At 45.2% G+C, this 21,363-nt stretch overlaps 1 protein-coding gene across 4 annotated transcripts in view; it reads right to left on the bottom strand.

Moving 5' to 3' along the window:
* Positions 1 to 19,547, bottom strand: part of FRMD1 (FERM domain containing 1) — a 41,523-nt gene extending 21,976 nt beyond the window's left edge. For 2 of the 4 annotated variants that reach the window (XM_038132906.1, XM_038132910.1), the window contains exons 1-3: positions 19,395 to 19,547; positions 8,648 to 8,812; positions 3,792 to 3,882 (exon numbers count right to left, since the gene is read on the bottom strand). In XM_038132906.1, coding sequence (XP_037988834.1) covers positions 3,792 to 3,882; positions 8,648 to 8,743 — 187 coding nt within the window. In that variant the 5' untranslated portion in view covers positions 8,744 to 8,812; positions 19,395 to 19,547. Of the gene's footprint in view, positions 1 to 3,791; positions 3,883 to 8,647; positions 8,813 to 18,250; positions 18,341 to 18,916; positions 19,317 to 19,394 lie in introns of those variants that run through there. The other 2 variants (XM_038132907.1, XM_038132908.1) reach the window with 2 other exon arrangements.
* Positions 19,548 to 21,363: the final 1,816 nt, after the last annotated feature.

Raw genomic sequence — 21,363 nt, 5'->3', positions numbered from 1 at the left:
CTCTGGACATCTGAACCCCTACAACTCCCTCTAGGTGGTACATTTCTATACGTGTTTTTCTTATATTGCATATAACTCATCTGAGGTACCAAAGTAAGTGCAATGGAGTAGTATCTTAGGTTAGAATACAGGAGAATTTCCTAAAGAAGATTCAACTATGCAAGCAGATTTAAGAGAGGACAGGCAAGAAGCATGGATAGTGAGGAAGGACTGGTGTGTAGAAATCATCACAAGGTATTTCAGAGAACTTTTGTTATTTGTCTCCTAAGAGACCCTTTGTTATAAGACATACTCATGTAATATAAAGATAACGTGGTAGCATACTCTGTCCATGAACTTCAGTACTGGAGGATATACACATGCAGAAGAGTTAACTGGAGGCAGAGTGGTTTTGGCAGAGTTAATCACTGAGCTCCTTGGTAAGCATGTGCTGGGAAGCGTGGGCCTGGCAAGGTGAACAGCCATAACTTTAAATACCAGAGTATTATTCTTGAGGCAGGGGAGCTGAAGCAAAGGGATTTGGTTTCGTACGAAAGCCAGCCTGACAAATTCCTAAGAGGACACAGAGACAGTGGCAGGGTATAGGAGCTGCAGTCTTGCTCCTTCCCAATTGAAGGCTTCCATCTGCTTAGGTCAAGCAAGGTTTGCTCCTAGAAAAGCATGGCTCAAAACTCAGGATCGAAGGGATCTGGGTTACAACAAAGGAAAGCTGGCTGTTCTTTGTCTGCTGACATTCCGTTTTGTTTTAGAAGACTGAATGTGTTGCTGCACACACTTTCCGATAACAAGAGGGAAACCTCCCGCAGGGCACTAGATAAGGTTGACCCCACAGGAGGATTTGCCATATAAGACCCAGCTGCTGAAGCCCATGGAACCAGATTGAACCTGGCAGGGTCACAGGATCTTTCACTGAGCAAACTACAAGTTAAAAAAAACCAACAAAATTAATAACAAGCACTTCAGCAGCAAGAGCACACAAGGTATAGCCTGCCTGACGATCCATGACAAAACTAGAAGAGCAACATGTCCCAAGGTTTGTAGGACCTCCCATTAATGTACATTTCCAAAGTGATCAACTTCTTACAGACACAAGATTTTTTCCTTCTCAGATATATTGGGATGAAGCGGTTTTCCTCTTGAGAATAAAAAAACTGTTCAAGAACAGAAGGGCATTTTTCATAAATGCTATCCCGACAATGTAACTGTTACCCTTAATCCTGAAGCTTGCACTCAGTATCTACAACAGCCAGAAGAGAAGGCAACATATTTAGGTATCAAATGCTGGGAAACATGCTCAAAGACCTGCAGCTTAGATTTTACAGCATTCATGGTTTGCAGTTTGCATGGTGCTTTATGATGCCATTCCCCTTTTTGCCACACTCAGGGGTTAAACTTCTGTTTATGATTAAGGACCCCAACCTCTCCCCCCACACACATACTTAGTAGGAGACCAACTGAGCATTAGTGTATCTGTACAACGTCTGCAGGTCAAATGGGCTTCTAATCCAGATAATCCATGCAGTGTGATTGGCTACAGTTCTGTAGAAATCCTTTAATTTTCATTCTCTTGCTACTGCTGACAGTCAGGGTTTTGTTGACAAATTAGCAGCAAAGTAATGGATGCAGGTGGATTAGAATACCTTGTTTTGCATGTGGCAGTATCAGACCACCAAAAATAAATACACATTAAGAAACCAGGAAAGGTATTATTACTAAACCAGGGTGGCTGTTTTTAAAAAAATGTCTTCTTGAAGCCGCAGCACAGAGGTGAAAGCATGATGAAGGAGAGGATTACCTTGTTCAAAAATGTAGATGCCTCCTCTCCATTTTTTGGACACCTAGCTCAGCCTTTCCTGAGGGACCAGGCCCAGGCGCCCCACTACCTGACCTGAGCGCTTCCCTTTTTTCAGATAGCTTGTTGTGAAGTCAAAAATCCCTGAGAAGCAGGCAATACCTTAAAGGCTACTTCCAAATGCCAGACTCAGTGCTACATTTGCTATAGAAGCAAGACCCCAGCTACCACAGGCAGCAAGGGAGATGATCAGCAGTCTGCTGACCAAAACAAGGTGGAGAGAAACCAAGTTGGGGAACAGAAAAAGTCTTTTCTTTCAGGAAAGCTAATAACCAGCCCCCAAAACAAAAACAAACAAACAAAAAGACATATAAATTCAGGCTACTGGACTCTTGTAACTCTTTTCCTTGACTTTTTAAGAGCTTTCTGGAAGAATTAGCTGCTATTAAAAGGAAGAATACTTTCATGAAGTGAGAAGAGTGTTTCCATTTAAAGTTGTGGACAATATACTCTAGTCAGAACAGCTTTATTATGCTCTTTGGGATGCGGTGGTTACAATGCATTTCCAACAGGTTGAAAGGTATCTGCCACTACAGGTTACTTTGGGACCAGAAGCCCTTGTGCTTGATAGAGTGAAGGAAACTGCTTCACAGAAAAGGTGTGAGGGAAGGCAAAAGCAGGAAAATATGGAAAATATGAAACAAAAAAAACATGTGAAGGGGGGAAAAAAAGGGAAAGAAACATGGGAAAAACAGAAGAATTCAAAGAAAATAGGAATGAAATTGCCCTGTCTTACAGGAGAGGACAAGGGTTCCAATTTCAGCCAAGATGTCCTTCAAGTGGAACAGGCAAAACCTGGTGTTAAAAAATGTTGCAAAGGGGAGGACTCAGAAACACAGATGATTCGTGAAAAAAGCTAAGAGTATTCAGGTCTCCTCACATTAAAAAAACTATGCTGGTTTAAAGCACAGGTATATTAGGTTCAAGGAATCTTTTGGAGACTCTACAAACCTCATGGACATAAAAAGCTTATGTTCCTCTCCATTTCAATGTTGCACTCAAAAAAAGCAGTTCTTACAGAATAAGAGCATAAAGGAAATGGCACAAACTTAGAAAAGACACCTTATTTTATCCTACATATTTATAAAGAGGCAAAAGAAACCTTATTTAGAAGGACTTATAAAATAATATAATTATTTCAATGAAATATTTAGAATTGCAGTAGTAAATAACACACTTGAGAAAAGTTTTCGGAGGAGAGACAAGTCTTTCAGTGCTTTCAGAAATATGGGGAGGCAAGACAACAGATAATAGATAAACAAGACAACAGGTCCATTTCTAATTACTAAGAGTTGGGGTGTGGGAAGGAATGTCAATGCTTACACCATACCAGAAATGTGATCTCTCATTATCAATTTGCTTCTTTAAAGCATCATCTTAACACCATTTCCTGGCCAATACTAAGCCATAGGACCAAGCAAACTGGACTTTAACTCATGGACTAAAAGTTTTGTATTTCCCATGTGATATTGCAAAACCCATGTGTGTCCCATGCATGCATTCAGTCCCTTACAATCATTTGAGTTTCCTCCCCAGTGACACATTCTTCATATGTGACTTCAGAAGATAAATAACACTTTCAGCCCCAAAATCCTTTTAAAATCCACCTCCTGTTCAATACCTATAGTTTAGAATATAGTAACAAATATGTTGACTAGCAACTACCACTACAGGAGAGAAAGCAAGCCCCACAAAGAGGTGGAATCCAAGAACAAAGGTGGAGAACAAAAGCCCCCCCTTTACTCAATTTGTCTGCCCACATACCAAAGATCAAAAGAGCTCTGGGAAGGCTCTGCATAATCTACATACTTTGTGACCTTATTACAATCAAATTCCCCCTGCAGGCACAGCCACTGTGTATATATGCACACACTGTAAATACACAAGCGGGTCTGTGGATGTTTGCCAAGTCACTTGCTCGTGCATTGAGTTTGCTTACTTTTAACAATGCTGAGGCCAAAGAAGTGAGGCTCTTTAATCTTCACTAAATCACAAACTTGCTGAAAGAGCTCCTGTCCAGTGGCTTTGACCTGAAAGACACAACCAATCCAACATTACAGATGGCTCACGCACCTGGATGGAGCAACTCTTCTAAAGAAGAGTTCTAAAGAGCTGCAAGCCAATACATTTTTGGGTACCAAAGTAAAATACCCAAACACAACCACACCAGAGAACATCCTTTGCTTTCAGTATTATTGCTATTATCATAGAATAATAATCATTAATATTTACAGAAATAAAAATACTGCTCTCTTGCAAATATTTTTTTAAGAAAAAAAACCCAAAACCAAAAGTTTTCATTCAGGAGAACCAGGAACAAAAGTACCCAAACAAACACAAGACTCTGAGCAGCTCATAGGTTAGAGATGTGGTTTTTTCATACCCCACACAGAAGAGCTTGTTCTGTCTCCTGCTGGCTTCTAGTCACACAGCCATTAACATCTTTATCTTTGGCAGCTGCAGCCAAAAGCCTGTAAGACCTTGCCTGTTTCCCTGCACACTGAGACCTTCCGATATCCCTGCCTCCTGTAATGCACAGACTGCCCCAGAAGGAGCATGGTTCTGGTTAACTGCATGTGCAGACCTTGATGTGCACTATGATTGGAAGATTCTCCCACTAAATCTCCCCCCATCCATAGCCCCATTTCCCCATGTCCCACTGCACCATCCCAGGAGTACTGAGAGAAAAAGGACAGGCAAACACAGAAACCTCCCAGGCAACAGAGGCACGAGGAAGGAGTCCAGAGAAAGAGCAGATGGGGAGAACAGAACAGCACTGACACAGACAACCTCAGCTCAGGCCATGGTGCAGCCAGCTGCAGCTGCAAAATGGGCCAAGACCTTGGAATTTCTTTACCTCACTGCTGGACCATGCAGATTAGCAGTGCCAGGAGCAGCTGCCTGCAGGGGTACAGTGCAGTGCTACCTACCGAGCAAGAGATGACAGGGCAAAAGTCGACTGTTTAACTCACCTACAAACCAATCACCATCCTAATTTTTAAAGCTCTTTTAGTATAGGTATGCCACACACCCCAGAAACTGGCTTGCACTCGCCTCCCTGCCCCGGGCTGTACCATGTCACTAGACATGGACAATGGGAAACAGGAGGTCATTTAAGTACTCATTTTCTTCTACTTGACAGGGCATCAGTAGCCAGACACTCACTACTGTTTTATCAGGAGCTTTGAAGCCTGCACTACACCAATGCAAACACGTGTAAGCTTTGAGCAGGGAGGAGGTGGTGCACAGTTCTGATAAGATCCAAAACCACATCTGGATCTTATAATTATGAGTCTCCGTGTGAGACTGCACCCTTTCAGTCTCACACCTAGATGCAGTGTTTAGTCAAACACCCAGAACACACATTTGGAAGGCAAAGTTGGGCACAGAGCAATCTCCTTTGCCAAAGAAGCAAGCTCTGAGCATGTTCTCCTACCTGGGAAGGATTTGCTAAGAAAGATGTGCCCTACCTCTAGCCAGAATGGTTATGGGCATACAAGAGTCACAGGCAGCATAGGACTCTCTGTAAATGCTACACAATCACATGAACTTTCTAAGTGGCAAGCTTTCATACCTAAGGGAAGAAAAACTTGCTTTAAGATACTTAATTCCAGGGAACTGAGTACTTCAAGAGGCAGTTTTGCGGCATACAGCTCTAAACTGTGATTTAGGCAGAGTTCTTGCACAAGTTACTACTACCTTGTCCATTCTCCAATTGGCACTTCCCTTCTGTATCAAGTTCTACTCCCAGCCTTAAAGGCTATGCAATACCAATTATGTTTGCAACTGCTGTGCCCTCCTCCTACTTTCCCCTCTGCTCAAAGCAACCAATACTTCCCTTTGCATTTTTCATCTTTGGACTTTCTTCCCTATGCATATGGTTCCTGTGCCAAGATTGATCTCAGAAATGTTATGACTCATTCCTTCCACTGATACTCAGCTTCGCCCCATGTCGGGCTCAGGGCTTCTTTACACGTGAAATTTAAGTCCAAAGTGAAATCAAGTGCAAGTTTACAGACGGTAACTGCTACTCCAAGGTCATTCTGTGTACAGATATTCACGTGCATTAGTTGCCTATATCTACTTTTCTTGGTACGCATGTTTTGAAACATTGGCTCTCCTGTTCACAGAACAACTGAAAGACTTCAGACCTATGCTTGCTATTCACCAGCCCACAGGACCTCACCAGACTTCTTCCACTCAAAAAGTTTCTCTCACTTTGCCTTGCCCTCCTCAGAGCAGCTGGTGAGCTGCAGCACCCCCTAGTTCCCCTCACTGCTCTGCTTCTCCTAGCGTTCACAGCTGGTCCCAAGAAGGCAGTTTTACTCCTCACCATCCCCCAGATTCACTGTACATTCAGAAGGTAGACATCGAAGCTAATTAAGAGATACTTGATTGTGGGGGAAGAGAATTTAAAGTGGCTCCTGCTCTTCCCTCTTCAACAGCACTATCTGTGAATGGTGTAAGACAAATACATTTTAAAAAGCAAGCTTCAATCTGTATGTGACCACATAAAACACATATAGGTAAACTCTTATCTGGAAGGGTGGAATTTATATGGGAGGGGAGAGGGAGGACTTACCTGCATAAACACTGTGCTTATCATGGGAAGGATCTATAATTTATTCTGCTGGAAAGATAACCATTCCTACCTACCTCAATGAGCTGCAAGCTTGTTTAGTATTTGCATTCCACACTGAAGAGGTTAAAAGGCTTTGGAAATCTTTAGTAGTGGCATTATTATTCTAATAAATGCACAAAGTATCATCTGTGGTTGTGCTAATTACATTTGGGTTCTACCAACATCACTAGAAAATTGCCTTGATGTCTCTTTAAAAAAAGAGATCTCTCCAGCTGTGAAATCTTAATTTTTGTTGCTGTTTTGAATGAGTGTTGTGGTAAAGTCAGAAGCCAAATGAAAAGCTGCTTCTGGTGACTTGCCCAGCTGTAACAGGTCATGTTTCACTCTCTATGCAATTAGGACACAACTATGTGTTGAGGTCTCATGTTTTGGCCCAGGCAGCTATTCCCTTTCACATGCAGGCATCTCCAAGTACATACTTTCCCAATTTCCCAGACAAGAAAGAAAGGGGTACCAGAAATGACAAGGGCGAATGTCTTTAAAAGAAATGACAAGGGCGAATTCATTTAAAAATTAATTCCTTAAAAGGAATACAGAGGGGTGCTGTGGAGGATTCCTCTACAGGACAACGTAGTGATGCACAAGGCACCCCAGCTTTTTGGAGTGGCAGCAGGCTGGGACAGGACAGGGGAACAGGAGCATTTTTCCTCTGTCCCTGCCAGCACTCAATGCAAAAGACCATTTCTTATGTTAGTTAAGTATTTTAGAGGTATTAAAAAAAGACATGCAGATGTAGCATTTAGGAACCTGGTTTAGTGGTGGACTTGGCAGCATCGTGTTTATGGCTGGACTCGATCTTAAGAGTCTTTCTCACCCCAAATTTATTTTATGATAAACTGCTTTCATGATTTACCGGAGCATGACCCAGTAGTGAAGGAACAGCTGTGTGCTCCATTTAGACACAGGCACAGCGAGGAGCAGTGACAGTGTCAGCCCTGCTGGTGCACTGCCCTCCTGCATCTTCCCCATGGCCAGCAGCTCTGCCATCTCCCATCTTTAGCCTCCCTGATAAGAGCTGTAAGAAGGTGAGATTTAGGGTCAGCTGCAACAGACCATTACCCAGGCCCATACACCTGCTGCCAAGAACTTAATTAAATCATCGTTTTCTGCCTTGCACAAAAGCCAGCAGATTGCAGAAGCCTTCTGGGGCAGTGGATGGGCTGGGTTTGAACCAGTAACCTAGAAGCAGAGCGTCCCAGATTTTTCTGTTAAAGCTTTATTCCATCCAGCCCTTGAGGCTGTTTCAGTTAAGGATGCTACACTTAGACACAGCAGGTAGGAAAATTCCAACACGGATTTTGAAGATTAGCATGCATAGTTTCAAAAGCCACAGTTTCAATCAAGTACTTAAAATAACACCTCAACTGTCTTCTCCCCCTCCTCATCCCAAAGCAGGGGAAAAAAACCTACCCAAAACAAAGCCAAATCTCCCCAGCCCACATGAGTGCACGCACACGCTCACAAGAGAGCACTTATCTTTGAAACTCGCTGGTCCTCTGAACGCCAAGTGCCTCTTGTCAGCTCAGTTTCTCACAAGTTCAAGGAGCAGCCGGCATTGCACAAAGAGGCACCGTGCTGTGCAGACACCGTGCCACCCTGGGCTGCCAGCTGAGCTGGCCCTGCTGTCACTCACACTTTGAGACATTCGAGGCAGCAATCAAAGAAATGAAGCGACTTGCCTCGATTTTTTGTGTGTATGAGCGCTCAAGTGGAGGGAAAAAACCCCACCCTCAATGGCTGGTTGCCTTAGACTCTTTGAAGGGATCTGCAAGCTTTCAAAACAAGGGATAGCTGGACTCTTTACAAGAGTAAACAGTCATATGTTGGGTACACTTGCTAAGTAATCAAGGTATTTCAGGTTCAATTTTTAAAAATTGTTGGATTATTGCAAGCAGCAAAATCATTCAGAGATAATAAAAGGTAAATAACAACAGAAAAAGAGCAGAGGAGACCCCCACCCGACAAACACAGCCCTGACTTCTAACAAACTCTGCGAATGAGTGGAAGCTGCCCAATTAGAAAATGGAGAACCAATTACCCTAAGCTGGCTAATAGCCTTTTGGTCAGCAGACCAGCACCAGGCTTTTGGGAGAACAATGGGAGCTAACAAAACTGAACCGTGGCCGCGATGCAGCGACCTCCTGGCCACTCACCCCGACGGCCAGGCTGAGCTGCTCACGGGTGGGCAGGAAGACGCAGACGCTCCGGATCTCTGGCTGCATCCTGCCTGCCAGCAGTGTCCTGCTCATGGTGGGCAGCTCCACAGGGGCTGGGGTCTCCTCTCCAGACAGGTGTCAGGCTCCCTTCATCCCATGTACCTGTTGAAAAGGCAAGAGCATCAGTGCTGTGCTTCTGTTGGCACTGGGAGCAGCTCACAGCATGCGTGTGATGAGATGTTTAAAAACAAAACCACTCCCAACAGTCATCCATTTTCCAGGGCCAGTCAATGTTTCCACCAGCATCACAGCACAAACCAGGCAGTGTCAATCTTTTAAACAGTTTGAAAGTCCCACGACAGTGCCATAAAGCAATGAGGTCTTCCTGGAATAACAAACCAGACTCAAGGTTTCCAGACTGGTGTAAGCGATAAGGCAGGTGGCACCTTGGGCCGTTGCCTGAAAACACTCGTGACATTGGGGGAGCGCCCATCCATCCTTCAGCCAGGCACCTCACTCACTCCCAAAGCAGAGAGTTCAATGGGCTGTCAACAGGCACATGTCAGTGCAGAGGACTTCATCTGTGCTGTCCTCCCCCTCACTCCATCCCTACTCCCTGGGAAACCAGTGCCTGAAATTCTCTACACCTCAACTCAAAGGAGGAGGTGGAACACAAACTCAAAAGGCTGAGCCACTGTATAACACCTTTTGTGAGGTAAGCACTGCCCTCCTCTCAAGCACTGAGCACAAGCTGCACAAGCATCTTACAGCTGAAATTCAGACATTAACAGAAACATGAGATGGAAGTTTTCTTTGCAGCTAAATGCAGAGTAGCCAACATCATCTTGACTTTACAGCTAGGTTAGACAGTTTCTTCAGCAACTTCTACCATTTTATGTATAGCCCTCTCCTCTCCAATGCTCTCAGCATTCCTCTCAGGAAGTATCCGGTGGCACCTGAGGAATCCATCAGGAAGGGGAGAAGTTCCTCGAGGGTGGGTTAGGTATCAATGCCAGCAGAGACCTAAACCAGCAAGATACCAACCATGGGGTCCACTCCATCCCCATACAAGTTTTGATGTAAGTCAACCCCCAACTGCCCTGAACAAAGGTGTTGACTCCCTTCCACCAGCAACACCTGAGCACTCACCTGCAGCACAGCAACAGAGTTGCTGCTGGCTGATGCCTGTCCCCAAAGTCCCCACACAACCAGGGACAGGTGCAGACCCCAGCAAGGGCAGCCCAATGCACTGGTTCTGGAAGTGCCACCCTCTCCCACCACACACAGCCCAGCCCACCTTCAGGGGACAGGCTGTGAAGGGAGCCATGGGCTTTTCCTTCACCTTCCACAACGCATAAAAGATGAGGGATCACAAGCAGCAGGGAAACAGGCCATGTTACGCTAACACACGTACACATATATGCATGTACTTGTGTGCCTGTGCACTGCAAATAAGTTTTAAAAGCATTTTGTGTTTAAAATCATGTTTGTCCTGGTTCAGGAGAAAATGATGGCAGAATCAAATTCTTGTGGGGGAGATGGGAAAAGCAAACAATAATGTAGAGTACAGCAAACAGAACTTGGATTTATCCCTCTCCTTTCAACTCTGTACTCAAGCACAAATTTTTTAAAAATTAGTTTTTAAAGCAAATACAACATAGATCCAGGAGTGTCCTCTTGCAAATTCAGAAGCTGTTCCATGCACCACCTTCCTCGAGCCAGCATATACAATGCTTCTTAACAAAGCAATTTTTGATTCAAGCTACGTAGAGCATTCCTCATAAGACAGAAGTAAAAAAAAAATGCAGACAAGGGAGTTATTAAAGCATTTTTTCAGAACAAGTATTTAGTTTAACAAGACCTAGGGGTATGACTGTGTTCGAGGGGTCCCAGGACGAGGGAAGGGATGAGAATCTTGACTCCATGTTTCATGATTTATTATTTATGATATATATTATATTAAAAATGCTATACTAAAACTATACTAAAAGAATAGAGAGAAAGGATTCAACAGAAAGCTGGAAAGGAATAGAAAGGAATGATAATAAAATCTTGTGACTGCTCACAGCCTCGACACAGGTGGCTGTCATTGGTCATCAAGTAAAAACAATTTCACATGCTGGGTAAACAATTCTTCAAATCACATTCCAAAGCAGCAAAACATGGAGAAGCTGAAGCTTCCCAGCTTCTCAGGAGAAAAAAAATCCTAGCAAAGGATTTTCATAAAAATGTCATGGTGACATAGGAGTTTTTAAAAGATTGCTCTACACTAAAGCAAGTGAGAAAAACACATTTGACTTTATGGGACATGTGAAAGCTGCTATTAACTGAAATATTAAGAGGAAAATTCTGATTTATCTTCTCTTATTGAAATAATTATACTCACATGTTCTCTTCGGGTCCAGACTACACACTATTAACAGCTGTATATAAATTACAGATGTCTACAGAATGACTTGAGGGCAACAGGTCACCACTATTATTGCCAGCTGATGTAATTCATGCCATAAACTTTATCAACGGCATAAAGACCTCAAGTATAAACTTATCTTAATTGTCAAACGGCTGCACTGGCCAGTACACGTTCCCTCTCACAAGGGGGTATCACAGCCAGTGAAGACACTCATGGGGCTCAAAACAGAACTGAAAGTAGGACAAAAAAGTTACCATAAAATACAAACACATGCACACAGATTCCTTTGGACAGCTGAAGAAACTGACTCCCACTTCCCCATAGCCTCTACAATAAAAAGTTTCTGGAGAGTTTTTTTCCCACGCCTGCTTTTTCCATTTGAATTTTTAAGAGAACAGCTGTGGCCCACCGGAACAGGGAAGTGAGAAAGGCAAAAGAGAAGTTGTTTTTCTTCTTACGATTCAAAACAAATGATTTTGTGGACCCTCCCAGGACAGGTAAGGGGTTAAAGAAGAAACGTCCTTAATCTGAAGGGGGAGGTCAAACACAAGCCCAGCTCAACCTTCTCTTCTTTAGAGGTATGTTAGGATGTGATAAAACTTAATGAATCATTAACTTGCTAGCAATGCATGTTTACACCTTTACTTTTTTTTTAAAAAAAAAGTTGTGAGTCAGGAGTAAGTGCCCAATGAAAACAAGGGACCAGAAGGAATGCTCTTACTTAAACATACACAATTTCAGACTGCCCATATGCCATTCCTTTGTTTACCACAGATTCCAACCTCTTAACCTCAATTAAACCATAAAAGCTCCAGCAAATGCACTGCAGATGAATTAATAAAAGCTGAAAGTCAGTCATCAGCCTCTGGGACACCCTACAGGTTGTTTGTGTTTGTTGTGTTGTTTTTTTTAAAACTAACGTCACTTCATGTTTTAGCTCCTGAAGAAGTGCATTTTGAGATGCAATTGCTTGGTCAAAGGCCCAGCAAGTCTATCAATTAAAACAGTCAAAGGCACTATTTATTTGTATTCTTCTGGTATCATCACACTGGAGGCTTATTAGTGCCCAGAGTGGTGGCACAGCTTATTTAGCAGTGTTTATTTTACCTAAACACACATGCAGAGGATCTTTGGAAAACATGCCTGTCATTAACTTCAAGCCTTCTCGTACTAAGCAGCTCAAACACGGTCATAAAAACTCAATTAAATCTTCCCCTCCTCTCTCCACAGACCCTCAAGTTGCCTCCCTGCACAGAGCCAGAACCTCAGCACTTGCTGGATCAAAGCAGGAATGGATGAGGCTTGCCCCAGCAAGGCAGAAAAGAGCAGAAGAGCCCCCCATGGGAGGAAGAGGAGTTGAATGAGAAGGAAGGAGCCATTTGCTTCAGGGATCAGAAGGATGGCTCACTGAAACACCTCACACCCCACCCACTACACACCCAATGGCACAAGGATGTCCTGCCACCACTGAATTTGGGGCCATGCCACTGCCAGCCTGTCTGGGAAAATGTCTCATCCAGACAGCATGTGACTTTTTGTAATGAACCGCTGTCTTTTACACACTAGCTCATAACACCACAGTGAATTGGGCCCTAATTCTCATTTCAGCTGCTAGGTACAGCTACAGCCACATCTCAAGGGGAATAAAAGGAACAGATGAACTAGCCATAACTTACCAACTCAGAGTAGCAAAGCAGAACAAAGTTCTTATCTATCAAGAAAAAAAGCACAGGTAATTCTGTGCTTCTGTCACAAACACCTGGAAACATACTTTTTAAGGTTTATTACAGTAAAACATGTGCTTTTGCTAGAGCTGATAGAGAATGAGCACCAACCATCTTTCTGATTAAACCTTGCCACAGTGGCCCTACAGCCTCCCATCAAAAAGTGTCCAGAAACATTAAGACTCTTCTTAATATTTTCCAGACATCATCCAGAGATCTCTTAGGCTTCTAAGAACACTAGACTCTTAGGCTGCAGTTTCACAAACAGCTTAAGCAGCTTTAATCAAGGCAGTCCTGCAGCAAGACAGACAGACAACTGCCTGGAAACAAATCTGCCTTTGGCAGCAACCCACACTTGGGCTACCTTGTACTCATGATGAAACACAGTCGTAGAACTGAAAACCCCCCTCACCTTCCGGGTATTTTTTCCCCTCAGATGCACACTGTAGGGCATCAGTACTATCTGCAAAATAGAGTAATAAAGAGCCTGAGCAAGTAAAAGATGTCATGATGGCATGTATAAGCCTTTCTCAGCAATTTTAAAAAACTCCACCCACCTCCTTTGACTAACCCCTGCAATGATGAAAATTTCTCAGAGAAGATGCATCAAGCAGGAAGGAGCGGAAACAAAGTTGCTTGTCAGGGCAGAAAACAAGATTGAAGCTTAATAGCTTTATGTCATGGCTGTAAGATGATGTGAGAAGTGCCACCTGTGACCAGCAGTCAGGACAACTAGGTCACATCCTGCAGCAAACTCCCAGAAGCACCCTTACTTTTCAAATGTGTCTACCTCAGCATCATTCCAGGACTAGCACAACACATCCAAGGGCAAGGATGCCACAGGGAGGTAAGGTACCAAATTTAGTATCCACACACTGCTTTTTGGGTAAAATACACATCTATCTTCAAACACTGCACACTACTTCGTAGGAAGCCCCTATTCAAAGCCATTTTGAACGAGGAATACCAAGATATCTCCCAGTCACGTGGGTGCTCTGAAGAACTGGAGTCCAGAACTGGTGCTGCTTGGCTGTGGACATGTGCAACACTGACAGCAGAGACAACTGGCTTCAGCCCATGGAATTGGGAGATGCACCTACAGCAGGCTTTCGGCACCTGGTGAGGTGGGACCACAGTCCTCTCACAGGACAGGGATGTGGGCCTCGCCCCCACCTTTCCTTTAGGATTCTTCAAGAGGTGCAATGCAAGATGCCCTCAAAAACTCCAGGGCCGTGAACCCAAGCAGATGTGACGAGGAAATCGCTGAGCATTGGTCTTAGATACCAGCCAACATGCTTTTTCCTTTCTTCCTGTACAAGCAGCCCTCCTTGGTGACACTGAGCTTAAACAATGGCAAGGAAAATGCTTTCTTGCTAGTCTTCATTGCAGGATTAGATGCAGCTCTTAGTTAGGCATGAGTGCTCAGACTCCCCACCTTTGTGCTATAAAGCCTCCCTGCCCCACATCAAGCAGTACAAGTGGATTCTAGGACAGGAAATGTGCTCTAGTGCTTGTAACTCTTCTGCTCTGCAGCCCCACACAATGTGTTTAGGAAGAAGGAATCTCCCAAAATTCTGTGGACACCCATTCCTAACCTGGGACCATGCTGCTATGACACTCTGTCCTTAGTCCTTAAACTCAGAGATAGGGACAACTCTCCTAACCCAGGGATACCGGCATTCTCTTGCAGCCAAAGAAAAGTGACTCATGTTTTTGGGTGCATTTACTAGTCCTGAAGGAGAGGAAAAAATGCTTAACAAAGGACAGAGCACCAAAGGAGTTGCTCCTGCAATGCATGGAAGCACGAGGGCAGGGCAGCAATGGCAGGACCACGCAAGGTAGCTGCCACGCTTCCATCCACCTCTTCCATGGGAAGAAGAAAGCTCCTCAGCAGTTTGCTCCCTTTGAGGACAACACAACATGAATCACTTTATGAGCTTAATATTTAGCTGAAACAAAACTGAGTTCAGGAGCTCTTTGAAAAATATAGACAGTGACTATTAAAGGCTTCAGGCAAAAAGGGGCGAATTAGGATCTCACAGGGATTATGTTTTTCCATCGCTCTTAAGTGATGGAAAGTGGCTTTGAATTTTTGTACACAAAAACAGGCAGCCTTTTAAAATACATTATTTTATCAGCACTACATGCAAAACTTAGCAATGTACACAGTTTAAAGAACACCCAAACAGTAAAGTCTGCATCTAGAGCATGCAATTCCTTTCCAGCACACTTTTTTACCTGGGAAGACAAACAATTTTCTTGTAGGAAGATAAACTGATCAATTGATCCTTCCTTTTCACTGACTGGTAAAAGTGTACTACTTTTGTAGTACATACAGTACTTTTTTGTACTGTAGTACTACTGTATGTTTTGTACTGCAGTACTACAGTACGTTTTTTGTACCATATAGCATCTGAGTACCGACACACCGTTTCTATTGCAATGAATTTCATTACTGCTGCATAATCTACTAATGGACTTGTTTATTGAACACCAATCACTTATAAGTCTTTCTCATACTTCATAAATCAAGCACATTAATTAAAGTTTAAGAGTAAGTGGCAATTTAAGGTATCAATTGGCCTAGACAGCTGCAGAAGCACGAGAAAGAACCAGCAAAATATGGCATTGGGCATGAGCCAACCCCAGTATCCATTACACCTCACACAGAGCAGCTGCAAAGGAAGCCTGGTCAGAAATGCCAAGCTCCATTTTCTCAGCTGGATTCCCAACACACATCAGATGAGATCTTGCAAAAGTTAAGAGAAGTGAATTGCTGGAATAGCCATTCAGTAACAGCAACCTTGTCACCCCTCAAACACACTGACATGTCCCTTTTGAGATGGACCCTTAGGGAAATCTCATTTATGGGCATACAAATGCACAGCCGGGAGCACAGTAAAGACAATCCTGGTGCAGAATCTCAGTGTAAGAACAAGAACAGAGATACTTCAATTTAGCACTCCAGCACTTGGCAATTCTGCCTTGTAAATCGCAGCTCTTTAGTAAAGACCATTCATCTTTTCTATCAATGGGAAACAGGAGAGGCAAAGTACAGGCAGCAAGTTCGTTACAGTAAGGGAAAGCCAGGCTTCCTTCACAGGCACAGCAACTGTCCGGAAACTCAGGAAAAGCAGGAGAACAGCAGCAAGACCTGGCCTCACTACTGGCAACTCAGAAGAGAAACACCTTCCTATACTGTGCAAATTGCAAATGCACGACACGTCCTGACCCAAAAGCCTATCAGTTAATTCTCCAACTGGAAACAAATTCCATTTTTAGTCTACCAAGGCTATAAACAGGACTTCTCCCAAGGGGATCCATTATACTCTTGCCTCAAGCACAACAGATGAGAGATACTCTTCTACAAGCCTGTCTTTGCACAAGTTGTTTTACAAGGATAGTATTTTTTCACTTGAGCTACACTGGACTGACTTGGAATGTATCCCTAAGACTCCAGAAGTCTGTTGCAGAACTGCCCAAAAATTTCTTCATTGCTATTCTCACCAAGATCTTGCAACAGTTATAGAAGCAGCAGACTACAAAGTCCTCATTAAATAAATAAATAAAGAGCAAAGCGTAATTATAATTTCACAAGCAATACCTTGAGCTGCAGGACAAATAAGGAGAGACATGTTTTTTTGGGTTTTTGTGTGGTTTTTTTTTTAACAATGTAACAAATTCTTCTGAGTAGAAATAGCTTTGCTACCAGTAATAACCATGTAAAAAAATAAATTGGCTTGCTTCCCCTGAGGAAGGGGAAAGTCCACTGCTGATCTCATTGCATTTGAATCACTATCTAAATATCCAGACCAACCAGGCAGTTTCTGCATCAGTTTGCTTCTAATTTTTTCCCCCTCAAGTGTAAAGCTAGTCTTGAAAATATTCAGAGGAGAGAGGAATACTGATTTATGTGAAGTGGACAAAAAGAATAGATAAAACTCCACCTGGAACACAGCTTGCATCTGTTACTAGTGTGAAAATGCCAATCTGCCAATACCTTGATAAAATTAACAGAAACAGCAGGGTCTTTATGATTAGATGCAGTTTCAGAGACTGCACACAACACTGTCAGACATCAGCTTTAGCAAAGCAATGGGGAAGACACAGACAAAAAAAGAAACAGAACAAAAAAAAAAAAAACAAACAAAAAAACCCAGCCTTAGAGAGTGCTGCATTTTTGAGGCAATGCTGAATTGTGCAAAAAGAGGAAATAGAGGGGAAAAAAAGAAAAGGCAAACATAAGTAATGGTTAAACAAGAAGCAAATTATCTTCTCCTGCGATTCTCCAGGGAGCAGCTCCTCCTTGCCAGAGGATCTTGTTTGGGCCAAGCCCTCGTTTGTCTGCACAGAGTTACTGATCACACACCACGAATTAAGGTACCACTGCTTAACACCACCAAGATAATCAAGCAGCAGCGCAGTAACAGGGGACTTTCTGCAAGAAAAGAAGTGTAACCCTGGAGCACAGTAAGCATGCAAGTCATTTACATTGTCTCACTTTGGAGGAACAGTAGGGCAACGACTTTACCACAAAAGCCAACTGATAGAGAGCCAATCATTGGATTCATATGTTTTTTACCTGCAGTGTTGGGAAGAGAAAAGTGCTGTAGCTTTAAAGTACTATCAGTTTTGATTTTAAAAAAAAACAAACTAAAATATAACAAACAAAAAAACCCCCCAAAACCCCACAAAAATTCACGCATAAAAAATCTAAATTATATGTCCCTCACTTAGGTCTAAAACCTTCTATCAGAAAAAGACTTAGATGAGAAAACCACATGTAAATCCAAATGGTTTTGGTGTTACTGGTATTTATCCCATTTTATCAAGTTTGTATTAAAAAATCCAGTTAACAGCAACAAAAATTCTAAAGGGAAAAAAAAAAACCTGTCCAAAAAGCACAGATTTTTCGGTAGACCACTGCAAAGAATCACTACAACTCATGCTCCTTAACAGCATTGTGTAGACTTATTTTTGTCTTACTCTTTTTTGTTGCCTCCCCTCTTTTCTTCCTCAAGGTGATCTCTACAAGAAACACGACCCCCACTCACCTCTTAGAGTCAATTTTTTTCTGATTTGACACCTCTTATCTGAAGCCAAAACACAGGCTACTACACAGACTCCCACCACCACCAGTGCTGAAACCAGAACATTTTGATTAAGAGTGTTTAAAGGTACAATTAAATGGGAGGAATAAACAACAGTGAGGCCAAGGCATTCTGTTGTCATTCCAAATTTTCCAGGAACAAAATAAAAATTAAAAATGCTAAACAAATTAATAGGTCACCAGTGTTCATACAGTTGTGGTTTGCTGGTTTGGTTTTTTTAAAACGTTTTTGAAGTATTTATTGTCAGGGCCCAGGCATCACAGTGGTACTCTGAAGGTTCAGACAGTGTGCTAGTTTTCTGGTGTGGTGGAAAAACACAGATGTGCATTTTAAATGCCACAGGGGAGTTAACCTGAGAGCCTGTCACTGCCGAACAGCAGGAGAAACATCTCTCGATGCCGACGATGACGACTTCTCAGCACAGGAAACCCAAAGCCTTTCCCTGTAAATCGTTACCAAAAAACAACTCCAAGACGTGGAAAAACAACGAGGTATGGAGACTTTTGCCTTGCTGACGCCCACCCCTTCTCCCGCAAGCAAACACCTGCGGGGACACTCTCCTCCTGTCCCGTCCCGCCCCGTACGGCTGCATCAAAGTCCCTTACGGCTGTGGGATCACCCAGACCAGCCCCACGAGATGCGTCCAGCCCCTCGCCCCCGAGGCTGCCCCCCGAAAGGAGGCGGCCCAGGTGCTGCCCCACGGGGTGGGACCCGCGGGGCCGTGTCCCTGTCGGTCTCCCTCGGCACCTGCGAGGCAGGTGGCAGCCAACCGAGCACCAGCTGGGACGCGTCCTGCACTCGTGCCATCGTACGGCCCCGGGGGAGCTCCCTGGGACACGGCCAGCCGCCTCGGGTGTCTCCCGTCGCGCAGCCGGTGCACTGCTGATCCCGCCCCAGCATCACCCCATCATCCAGCGCCAGCGAGACCCACCGGCGGGGCCCGGTCCACGACACCGAGGGACGGATAAATTACCACGACCCCAGGCTCCTCCAGAGCCCCACTCCCTCCTGTCCCCACCTTGTGCCTGCCCGCTCCCGCTGCCTCCGCCCGAGAAAGCGCAGAGACACCCACGGCGGCGGCGGCTCCGACGGGAAAACCCCCTGATAACGTGACACAGCCGGAGATCGCTCCGGCCGAGGCTCGCACCGCCCATCCAGCCACAAAGTTGTAAATAGACTTTCGCAGCCGCTGCCGCGCGGCGGGACCGGCGGCCGCAGCACGGAGCCCCTCCCGGCTCGGCGGGCAGCGCACCGCCGTCCCGGCGCCCTCGCCCCCACCATTCCCTCCCCGCGGGCGGCGGGCGCAGCCGGGCGCCCCGCGGCTCTCTCCGCTCGCACCGCGGCCGGCGGCTTCGCCGGCACCGCTCCCCGCGGGCACCGCTCCCACCCGGCACCCGTGCCCCGCGCCTTTGTCCCCCGGCAGCTCCCCTCCGCTGCCGCAGGAGCCCTGGGACACCCCCTCGCCGCTGTCCCGACAGCGGAGCCCGCGGACTCACCGCGGGGTAGCCCCCGCCGCGGAGCTCCTCCGGCCTCTCCGGTGCAGCATCCAGCGCCCACCGAGGCAGCGGGGCAGGCGGCGGGCGCACGCCGGAGCCCCGGGGGAGGACCGGCGCTGGGGCGGGGCCAGGCGGGGCGGCACACGGGGAGGGGAAGCCGCGGGGGCGGGACGGGACCGGCGGTGTGTGCCCGAGGAGCTGCGGTGGCGGACGCGCTGCGTGCGATGATGAGGGGGTGCTGGCAGGGTGCGAGGCGGTTTTGGTTTTAGTGGAACTCAGTCCACCGTACTGGCAGCAATGAAGTTTGCGTAGGGGAAATTGCAGTTAAGAGTGACCTCAGCAAGTCACTGGAACTCGGTCCGGGTGGCTGTGCCGCAGCCAGGTTAAGTGGGCGATGCTGGCAGGGGGAGATGGCTTAAAGCGTAAAGAGGTGCAGTGTACGAGTCGGGATCGCATCTGGGAACTCCGCGCCGGGAGTTTCGGGCGCTGGAGCCACAGTGCTCGAGAGGGAGGTGCTGTGCTGCTAGCATGGCATAAACCTTCATGTTTCCCTCCCTCTTCTGTGTTATAATCTGCTTTTTAATGTAGTAATTTTCTGAAAGAAGGCGGACATCATCTCAGGTTCTGTTGAGTTGCTCCCTCACGAGTAGATTGTTGCTCAATTTCCCCACATATCCAGTTGTATGTGAGGATGCAGCCGGCATGGGAGCTGGCCTGGCAGTAGGCTATAAGGGGAGCAGGTGGAAAGGCAGTGTTGCATAACTCCATGGCAAAAAAAAAATGAGATTTGCCCAGGAGGAACCACAAGAGTGAGCCTGACTTGCTGGTTTGGCATGGCCACCTGACAGGGTGATGTGAGCAGGGCACCAGGTCACCTGTACTGACCCCCAGGTTTTAATCTTGCATTTGAGGTTAGACACAAGACTGGCTAAAATCTGAGCCTTGCTGGCACAGATAATAAAGAGGACAGCTTACTTTTGCCTCTTCCCAGCTCATCTGTAACAGTGAGGCTGCTCTGTGAGCAGAGGGAACATCTCATCCCACAACAATCTTCTGAGAGAAAATATTGGTGTCATAATCATTATCTGTGCAAATGGACAGGCACCTCATTTCAGGAGTGGTTCCAGGGCTGTGGGTCCTAACTGAATAGAGGCAACTCCCAATGGCTGAGGTGAAATCTGTCATGCCTTGTCCTTCTGTTAAGCCAAGGCTGATCCATGTAGTTGCCCTCTCAGCACGCCAGCTGTTTCTACTGCTATTCTGAGGTGCCTAATGCATGTTTTCATGGGCAGCTGACTTGGCATGACATCTTCCTTCTGTCCATAGAAACATGTCACACTATCCATTTTTATTCTTTACCAATTTCTGTCTCCTTCACTCCCTTTGCTCGTGGTTGTAGCACCTTCCTTAAGCCAACACTGGAGCACTCCAGATTGCTAGACAGAAAATCCCAGCTTTTTTTTTTTTTTTTTCTGTGTTGGTTAGATTAGATTGTCTCATGAAGTGGTCCAGCCAGTGTTGGAGTCAGCATCTTGTAATATCACCTATTCTTCCTCACTTATTTTTCAGCATGGATTTGCAGGACTGAATGCAAGGGCACAGAATCTAGTGCCCACGTGTAGGCTCTGTTGTTGAACCTGTTCTTATTTAATCTGCCCTGTACCTCGCATGAAGCCTGCAGCGGAGCCAGCACAGTCGTCTGGTCACAGTAGGAGTTTCTGTCGTACTCTGACAGCTAGTGGAGAACTTGAAATGTTAGCAAACAGCTCTGAACAGTTGCTGCATTCTTCTGGGTTTTGATCATTTGAAAAAGAAAATGTTGCTTACAAACTCATGGCTCCAGTTTCTGTGAAAAGGTGCTTTAACTATCACAGGAGGCCAGCACCCTGTCTGGGCTGTTGAGACAGGGGTGTGCTCTGTGGCACACCACCTTAACCGGCTCTCCTCATCATTTGCACTAGAAACCTTA

This window comes from Motacilla alba, chromosome 3 (assembly GCF_015832195.1).
Source record: "Motacilla alba alba isolate MOTALB_02 chromosome 3, Motacilla_alba_V1.0_pri, whole genome shotgun sequence".
In the NCBI taxonomy this organism is placed as follows: Eukaryota; Metazoa; Chordata; class Aves; order Passeriformes; family Motacillidae; genus Motacilla; species Motacilla alba.
Note: the sequence above shows the minus strand (reverse complement) of the source record. Positions and strands in the feature narration are given on the sequence as shown.